The following is a 10,040-nucleotide window of genomic DNA, read 5'->3' on the forward strand; positions in this document are numbered from 1 at the left end:
CATCGTCAAGGAACTACCTCGTTAAGTGCAGTCCGTCCACTTCGCAAAAAAGACGCGACATCTGATCGGATCGAAATGGGTTAATGGGCACCTTCTCCATCTGCCCGTTATCAAAATGCAACGTACCGAACAAGAAATAATTATCAAATCAATTGCGCAACACGCGAATCTCTCAGATAAGACGGAAAAGGAACTGCAAGAGCCATTCCTATCCCAGAAACGGTCGGAACGAGAAGCGTCCTGCCGCGTGAATGTCCAACGGTCGCGTTTTCGCAAAATTCGAGTAGATAATCGAGAAGGAAAACTCGTCAACATCGTGATTTTTTTTTTGTGTCTTAGAAAATTCAGCAGTTTTCGGGTCATGTTTCGGAAATCTGGAGTCTTCGTCTTAACGGTGGTGTCGATGATGATGATGATGATGCCGGTGGATTGTTGGGACCTAGACGCGTTGAGGGAAAACAGGAAGAATGACAGTTCGGTTTCGAAAAAGGTGGCTCTGGACGAATACGACACTCTGGAGGAGATCACGAAGGCCTTGACGAATATGCTTTTCACCGGTGAGTCTCTTAATCTTCAGGATATGTTTATATAGGAAATATTTGGAAAATAATTTTCTCCGCAGTGTTGGGACGGTTGATTACCCGGCTGGGTGTCCGGCTGAGCGCCTTATTTATGAATTAACAATATTAGGAGATTTTCTCACAGGTCAAACATTCGTTTTCGATTTTTCGCGAATCAGTTGTGTCACACTGGACTCAATTGGATTATAATTGGGGAATCGACATTTTTCAACTTGAATTTCACCATTAAGTCGCGCTAAACGAACCGTAGACAGTGCGAATAGGTGTTTGAGTTTGATCCATAAACCGCCTTTCATACAATGAAAAGTTGACAAATACCCCTGCGTATTTCAACTTAATTCCCTCGTCAGAAGCTATAAACACATTTTTCACACTTCTTCGAGGCGTGGGCCAAAATTTACACAAATAATGTAATAGTGCCATGAGAAGAGCGAACTTTTTCACTAAGGAATTTACGATCTCCGAAAGTTTATGATCATGAATATTCTATCACAAAGAAACATTCACGCCCGTAGTCAGATTCTGTTATAGGCTCGAAGAAGTGTGTCACAAATAATTATCAATACCTATATCACTTCTGTATCAGTCATAATAATTAGTAGAACCGGATATTTTCATTACAGTCACATTCCACATCGATATATCAAAGAACATCTTATTGAGTGTCCTCAAATAGTGTTTGAGTTTCAATTAAAAACCAAAGAAATAACTCAGAGTATATAAAAAGAATTAATTATATCCCATACTAGTTTTATAATCCATTAACAAGTGTTTTCGATATTAAAACAGCACATTATCATCCTGTTCTTCATCAACTTTATCACTGTAGGATATTATATGATTTTGAAGTTCTTCTGGGCAGTTTAAAGGGATGAGGGTTGTTTTAAACGACGGTCGGTTCTTTGGAGATGAGCTATAGACCTTTGGTGAAGAATATAACAATTACTTCTAAGGTAGCCGATTGACCTTGACTACCCTTAAGAGTCATAGTTAAAAAGAATAACTATGACTCTTCAAGGTAGCCAAATGTCCCAAAATTAACAATTACAACTGTCATAGAAACCAAGCATAACAATTACTTCTAAGGTAGCCGATTGACCTTGACTACCCTTAAGAGTCATAGTTAAAAAAAGTAACAATGACTCTTCAAGGTAGCCAAATGTCCCAAAATCAACAATGACAACTGTTATAGTAACCAAGTATAACAATTACTTCTAAGGTAGCCGATTGACCTTGACTACCTTCAAGAGTCATAATTAAAAAAAGTAACTATGACTCTTCAAGGTTGCCAAATTTCCCAAAATTAACAATAACAACTGTCATAGTAACCAAGTAAAACAATTACTTCTAAGGTAGCCGATTGACCTTGTCTACCTTTAAGAGTCATAGTTAAAAAAAGTAACTATGATTCTTCAAGGTAGCCAAATGTCCCAAAATTAACAATAACAACTGTCATAGTAAGCAAGTATAACAATTACTTCTAAGGTAGCCGATTGACCTTGACTACCTTCAAGAGTCATAGTTAAAAAAAGTAACTATGATTCTTCAAGGTAGCCAAATGTCCCAAAATTAACAATAACAACTGTCATAGTAACCAAGTAAAACCTTGACTACTAAAGGTAGTCAAGGTCAATCGGCTACCTTAGAAGTAATTGTCATATTTGGTTACTATGACAGTTGTTATTGTTAATTTTGGGACATTTGGCTACCTTGAAGAGTCATAGATACTTTTTTTAACTATGACTCTTAAGGGTAGTCAAGGTCAATCGGCTACCTTAGAAGTCATTGTTATATTTGATTACTATGACTATCGAAAATTTTCCAAAAAGATGGAATCAATGAAATGATCGTCAAGACCGAACGGCTTCATCGAGCTCTATAAAACTTTCAGATTTTTAACTAGAAGAGTTGCTCTTCCAGAATATGTATCACATTTCCATCTACTGTTAGTTTTATTGAGAGAAAAATTACTCTAACGGTGTCGAAGAATTCCCAGAAAGGATCATGTCCTTCCTCAACAGTTGAACGAATTTCAAAGATTTCATCCTCCGTTTTCCAGGTCGTAAGAAAGGAGGCGGCGGCAACGGCATGAGCATGTTCTTCATGCGCACCCTGATGGACATGTTCAACGCCACCGTTCCCATGATGGCCATGACCGTCATGGGTTGGATGAAGGACATCATGCTGATGGGATCGGGCGCCTTCATGATGATGATGTACGACATGCTGAGCAAGAGGGGACAGGAGAAGAAGATCATCATCAAACTGGCCCAGCCGCCGCCGCCAGAACCGGCCCCGCCCGCCCAGACCGGATACGGACCGTGGGAGGGTTGACGCCGCCACCGAGGACCGTAAATTTTTTTATTTCGAAAAGAGTGCGGGAAAAGACTGAACTGGTTTTAATTTTTTATAATGAGAAACGGCAGCTTTGTTGGCTCACTGGGTAACAAAAACAGAGCCTCCTTTTTAATTCTTCATCTTATTGAATTGAAAATATTTGAAGTCGAATTTAAAATTAAGTTCTTGTTTAATGAACAGAACGAGGAGAAAATTGTGACTCATCTGTGGGTTGGAAAATAGTTAAATAATGGGGAAAAAAGTATATTAAACACCTACGATGGGACCTAATATTATTAAAAAATTTATTTCCAATATTTGGAGATCTGTATCTTTGATTGGGATGGAAAAATGTTTATATTTTTCGGATTTTATGGTACAGTTTGATGTTATACCTTCGTTTACAGTAATCGAATAATGCCAAAGAATTTTGGAGGGAAACTGTTGATTTATTGTCATCGTTTGATGTGTTTTATTTTAGTACTTATTTAATTCATTCAATAAATACTTATTCTTTTAGTACGATATTTGTTTTATTTTCCACGTAAACACTGTGTCCCGTTTTATTCAAGCTGAGAGAATTTTTCAGTAGCGAAGAAGCGAAATAGGAAAAACATTCAGACGGAATATTATACCGGTTGAAGTTTCCATTTAAACATCCACGAATAAAACGCAAGTATAAACAATAAAATGTAATTATCTTACAAATTGAAAAATCGATTAAATAAAAGTGTATAAATAAGCTATTTACTCAAGTAAAATATCGATATACATCTTGATGTTTAATATTACACCTCGCATCTCCAACTCAACGTGTTTCACCACCCAAAAAAATCAAAATAAAATGATCCGAAGAAAAGTAACAATCGAGGGATGAAAATACTGCAATAAATTCCATTCTTGATGTAAAACCGGGACATAAGATGGATTTTTAGATATCACAAAGTGAATTGGCGAAATAAAATCAAAATAAATTCATCAAAGATCCAAAATAAGAATCAGAAATATGTGTAGAAGAAATTTGAGACGATGAAAACCAAGAATCGTTTTCGAATCATTCAGATTAAACTATCCGAATATAAATAAGTTTTAAATTTAAAATTACGCCTATAAGTTTTATAAAAACTCAAAAATAACAGAAAAGAAAGATAATCGATATAAGAATTATTTAAAATAATCAAATATAAATATATCCTAAAAACAATCAACTGAATCTTGTAAATTCAATTCGTCCAGTCGATCACTCGTAAAATCATCTCATTTAAACCGATTCCATCACATCAAATATGCAAAATAAGCCGTATCCTAAAAAAAAATCGTCAATTTTCCTATAACGGGAACAGAACCTGATGATTCGTTGTCCCTTTTATAACCTCCAAAGTGGGAGTAATCGAAGCTAGCATCTTCTGCACCACCTCCAACTCGGAGGGCGAAGAAGCCTCTTCCAACAGCTTCAGGAATCTCATCTTTAAGGATTCCTTAGTGTCGACCACCTCGCCGAAGGGCTCGGTGGCTATCTGGGCCACCTGAGGCACCACGGTGCAAGAGGTCGGTATCTGTATGGTACAACTGGTCGGTATCTGCGTCACCTGGACCGTCTCCAGGTTGCAGATGTTCACCTGGGCCAAGATGGCGTCCATCTCGCGCTGGTTCGTCTCGTTGCAATATATGTACGTGTTTTCCACCGAACCCCCTTGGACCACTTGATTTTCTGAAAAGAAATAGCGAAAAAACAATGGAAGACACGAATCTACGCCTTTAAAAAGCATTCATGAATCACAAGTGATTACTGAACCATTAATCACCGATATCTATTAATCACTCGACTTGTCGAATGGTAGACTATTTTATTTCATGAGATACATACGCATTTGGATGTGATGCACTTGGAGGTTATCCATCTGCGTGGCTTGCTTGTCGAAATCGACCTGTTGGGCTTGTTTGATGACCTCGTACTGCTCGCCGGCGGCCTGTTTGATGTACTCGACCTGTTGGGGCTGTTCGACGTACTCGATCTGCAAGGGTTGCTTGATGTACTCGACCTGAGGCGTTTGGTGTTTGACGTACTCGACCTGGGCGCCCTTGACGTACAGTATCTGTTGCGTCTGTTCCTTCTCGTAGTTTTCACGCGGTTTAACGTCGTTCACGCTTTGTACTTTGGTGGTCTCCAAGGAGTTCAGATGGCGACACAGGAGGTGGATGTGTTTGCACATGTTCCATTTCACGTAGGAATCCAGGCAGCTGCACAGATACTTGTGGATGCAACATTTGCACTCAGGACAGATGAATTCGCACCTGCAAGCCACAGGTATCTCTTTTATGGTGTATATCTCTGAGGTTTCGGTGGAGGGTATCTGCCAACCCTCCTCGGTGGTTACGATACTGTTGGTTTCGGAATGTAAGCTCAGTTTGTGCCTGAATATCGCTATTTTCATCTTGTTGTTGATTTTACCCCTGTTTATCAGTATCGTCCTGTCGAACAGTTTCTCCCTCATGAACCTCATTATGTCCCCTAAGGCTTTGCCGAAATGCTTCGCGTTCTTGCCGTTCAAGAAGAGATGGTTCAGCGTCTTGTGCATCCTCTCGAAGTGCTGATTGAATTTCACGTCGGTAAAAACGCAGTCGGCGCTCGGCCACAGTTCGTCCTTCTGCAGATAGTTATCGTTCAGATAATTGGAGAAGTTCCAGGCGTACATCTCCGAACCCAACTGATTCACCATGCTTTCCAGCATTATCTTAAAACTGGATATGTCCTTCTCCTCCAAGATGACCTTGAGCTGGCCCATCACGATCTCCTGAAAATAGGTGGATGAGCAACTTTCGGATTGGACTCGAGTAAAACATTTCTATCCGAATTAATTTACCTGCTTTTCTTTCGATTTTATTAGAACGATTTTTTTCCTCCAAGCGTGTTCTACCAGCCACGTGCAATGAAATCTGTAACGAAGGGATTGAACGGATACGGAACAAAATCACTGTAGCTCGACTCACCTCATCTGAACATTGGACATGACGGTTACCCAAGCGGTGTAGAAATAATCGACCATATCCGACATGAACACCTTAGCTTCCACACACCCCGCGTTAACCTTGATAAAATGGAAGAACAGCGTCATGATCTCGAGATCCGACCTGTTGGATATCAGGAACGCGCAGGGGTACCCCTCCTCGTTCTCGTTCAACACCAGGAGAGACACCAATTCGAACTGGTGACTGTTGAGGTCGAAGGATCTGTCCACGCAGACCGACTCGTGTCCGAACTTCCTCAACTTGTCCCGCTGCGTCTGATTCATGATCATCAGGACGAAGTCTTCGGGCTTCAGGGTGGGATGTTCCTCGATCGTGCGTCCCTGAGGTTTGTGGAACATGATACAGTCGCCGTTCTTCTTCGTGTCCTCGATCCAGGTCTCGAAAGCGACGTTTTCCGCCGGCGGTTTGGGCGTTTTGGCTACGGGGGAGCTCAGGTGGAAACTGCTCTTTATGTTGTACAGGTCCTTTTTGGACAGCATGTGGATCCGTTTAAAATCGGACTCGGAGACCGAATCCTTCATGCTATCTAGTATATCTTTGAAAGGAATGTTCATCGCGATTTTTTCCGCTATTATCTGTCTTTCCGCAGCTGTCAAATGTAAATGAGTGACGTCTGTCGTATGTCCGATGTGGGTGCCGCAAAACGTCACTTTGACGGTGCCATCTTTGATCTTTTTCAGTTTTATAGCAGCCGGGCAGTATCCGTTGATCTTGCTGCTACCTTGAGCCTTCATATGCCTCAAACCTTTCCCTTTAGGGTTGTAATAACCGGAACGGTGACATATATAACTGACCACGTCGTGGGACATGCAAGAAAAATGGTACTCCTTCACGAATCTCGCGTTTGTAGCCTCCTCGAAAGATTCCTTCCACTTGGAGAACTCGTCCAGGTTGTGAACATCTACCGGACTCATGGAAACCTCGATGTCGTGCTTGTCCTTGAAGTGTTCCAACAGTTTCTTCCTCTCGGTGTCTTCGAAATCGCACAAGGGGCACTTGTTGGGTTTGATACGTTTCTGCGTACGTTTACAGGGTTGGGCGAATTCGGGATGGCATTTTCGCTGGTGGTATTTGAAGTTCCTAACGCAGTTAAACTTCTTGGGACACAGATCGCACAGATATTTGAAATTCGTGTAATCTTTCAATAGGGGGGCAACGTCAGACAAGATTTCCGGATGAAACTTCCTCAAATGTTTCCTCAAGTTACTGATGTTGCTGTAACTGCTCTGACAAACATTGCACATATATTTATACATATCCACTAATTCTCCGTCCAACAGGTTTTCGCTAGCTTTGGAGTTTTCCCCTTTTAACAAGATATTTTTGGCTAGATTTCTCTTGAACGTGTAGAGTTTCGGCGCCAATTCTAACAGTTTATTCGGGTGGTGTTTCCGAGTATGCTTCCTTAAAGCGCTCATATTGCTATATTTCATGTCGCACTCTGTACACGCAATCACCCTTTTGGAATTTTCAGATTCCTTCTCGCTTATTTTCGAGATAAGCTCGGAAATCTTTGTTGGGTGTTCTTTCTTGATGTGCTTCCGCAAACTAGGCATGGCACAGTATCTAACCTCGCACTCGGGACAAGAAAGAACTTTCTCGACATTCTTGGGAGTTTTTTTATACAGCTTTGCGGCCATTTCATTGAATTTAGACGGGTGATATTTCCTTATGTGTTTTCTAAAACCCACAACGTTTCCATATATAGTTAGGCACTCGGTACAACTATAAGAGTTTTCAGAATTTCTTTTTCTCCTATTATAAAGGGTGGGCGCCAACTCGGCCCATTTTGTGGGGTGATACCTCCTGACGTGCTTCCTCAAACAGCTCAGGTTGTTGTAGGTCGTAGAGCAATCGGAACAAGACTGTTTTTTATCAACAAGTTTGACTTGCTTCCATGTTCTACCAGGTTTACTTTTTTTATCCAATTTTGAGGGGTGGTGTTTCCTTATGTGTTTCGTTAGATCGCTTTGATCTTCGTACTCCATGTGACACTCGTTACATACGTGCATTTTGGTGGACTTTTTCCTAGTTTCGATTTTAACGGCCAAAGTTTCATTTTCAGAATCCGAACTTGACATCACCAGTTGGGCATAGGATATTCGTTTTCTCACACGACTACTTTTCCTAACAGAAGTTTCGGTATTTTCAGTCTCTTGAGAGATATCGGGGGTGCAACACACTTTTTCCGACTTAACGGCTCGATTCGTTGAGCTCTGTCTCCTTTTTTTATTCCCACTGGAAATGGCCTGATCCACAGAGTTCTCCTTCGTTTCCTTCTTCACTTTAACGATTCTATTGTCCCTGTGATCCCTCATGTGCTGTTTGAATGTGACCAAATCGTCGAATTCAATCTCACAATCGCTACATTCAATACTTTCATCCTTGATCGTTTTCCTTTTATAAGAGTTTCTACCTTGAGTGGTAGTGGATTTCTCGGGTTCAGAATGACTTGTTTTTTTGTGTCCGTTAAGGGAACGGTTAGTATTGAAGGTTTGGCCGCAGTCATCGCACATATATTTCGAAGACGAATCGTTTTTAGGTGGAAAAAGTTGCTGAAACTTTGTGGGGTGGCGTTTCCTAACGTGTTTCTTAAAACTACTCAAATTACTGCACATCATCTGGCAGTCTTTACAGAAAGATAAGGAGTTTTCATCTTCCATTCTGAAATACCTAAAAATTAACCGATTTTTTTACTCGTCCGATTATTTGGCTACGTAACTATATCTGAGTATTTCAATTTGAAGACTGCAAAGTAACGAAAAATCTATCAACACAAGATATATTTACCTTAGCGATTATCGTAAGGAAATAACCTCAAAATAAATTAATCGCTTCCATAAATGTACTCTTTCTTTCAATGCTTCCCATAAGATTGTTTGTTTTCCCTGTTACAATATTTGTATTTGTAATGTAATTTCGAAAATAAGAATTCTGATAATAAGAATTGCATTTGTAAATCAAGCAAACCAATATTTTGGTAGTGGATGTCAAATCACAGAACGAGCAAAATCTGAATCAGTATTCCCAAACTGATAACTCAAAAATCACTACAAGAATAAAGGTTTTTCGAAAAAATGATTTTCATATGAAAACAGTGAAAATATGATTTTCACTTATTATGTAATCTTGAGAAGACGTTTCTCCATAAAATTTCTATTGCTAGCATGCACATTAATCTTTTTACTCCGTAAAAACAGTTTTCGATATTTCTCGTATTGATGTATATACATACGCGAGAGAAAAATATTAATTCACTCACATTGACGAATAAAAATCTTGCTTTTTCGCTCTTTGTCCAACGATGGCTATAGTTGGAAATGATTTCAGAGAGATCCCTTAGCAGCCCAGCTCCAAAAGGAGACAAGACTGTGACTCTAAGACTCATCCATCATTTCGTTTCTTCGACCCCCCAAGGGGTCTTTGCATCTTCCTATGATGAAAAATTCAAGTTCATACATGACGCCTCGTCAGATTTTCGGATACCAAATGTGTAGAGAAATGGTTAACATTTCCTATCAGATTTTCAATAAAAGCACATTCCGAAGTATCATTCGTTTCACATCGCACGGTATATAATGAGAATTCTTCAAAAATATCAAACACTTGTTCGCGGAACGTTTAGAAATGGCGAATGGCGTCGTCTGTTGAAAATTTTCGAATTTTCTAGTCGTCTTTGGAAGCGCAGAACCAAAAAATGAAGCTTTGCGCATGAACAAATATGGAACAGGTCGAGTCCAAGTGAAAATAATTTTTACTCTTTTAGACTATCGAAATAGTTATATAGAAATACAGGCAGAATAATTTGTTCCGAAATCTACTCACGGTTGTGTATCAAAAAAAAAAGATTAGAAGCACCCTGTTTACATCACATTACTTTTGGTACCGAAAATTTATTCTGAAATGAAGATTTAGATATGGTGTGTTTGATATTTGTCAAGATTTCTGCGTAAAAGTATCGATACGAAAACGCTCCGAGCACTTTTTCACTTCAACTGATGGAAATATTCTTAATATTCGGAAAATTTGCGTTTCAAATTTCCTAACGTTACGTTGCGTTTGGTAGCGCACTTATAACCATAGAGTAATAAT

General features: G+C 39.7%; 2 protein-coding genes across 2 annotated transcripts; one reads left to right on the forward strand and one right to left on the reverse strand.

Annotated features, from left to right (window-relative positions):
- Window positions 1–15: 15 nt before the first annotated feature.
- Window positions 16–3,035, forward strand: LOC123319308. Its single transcript, XM_044906204.1, has 2 exons — window positions 16–557; window positions 2,641–3,035. Exons 1-2 carry the CDS (start codon window positions 116–118, stop codon window positions 2,913–2,915), a joined length of 717 nt encoding a protein of 238 aa, XP_044762139.1. The 5' UTR covers window positions 16–115; the 3' UTR covers window positions 2,916–3,035.
- A 562-nt stretch (window positions 3,036–3,597) lies between these two features.
- Window positions 3,598–8,958, reverse strand: LOC123319303. The gene is made up of 5 exons (XM_044906193.1): window positions 8,739–8,958; window positions 5,910–8,621; window positions 5,783–5,855; window positions 4,786–5,713; window positions 3,598–4,629 (listed from the first exon to the last, which is right to left on the reverse strand). The coding sequence occupies exons 2-5, from the start codon at window positions 8,609–8,611 to the stop codon at window positions 4,247–4,249; spliced, it is 4,086 nt and encodes a 1,361-aa protein (XP_044762128.1). The 5' UTR covers window positions 8,612–8,621; window positions 8,739–8,958; the 3' UTR covers window positions 3,598–4,246.
- Window positions 8,959–10,040: the final 1,082 nt, after the last annotated feature.

The sequence above is a fragment of the Coccinella septempunctata genome, chromosome 8, assembly GCF_907165205.1.
Source record: "Coccinella septempunctata chromosome 8, icCocSept1.1, whole genome shotgun sequence".
Taxonomy (NCBI): Eukaryota; Metazoa; Arthropoda; class Insecta; order Coleoptera; family Coccinellidae; genus Coccinella; species Coccinella septempunctata.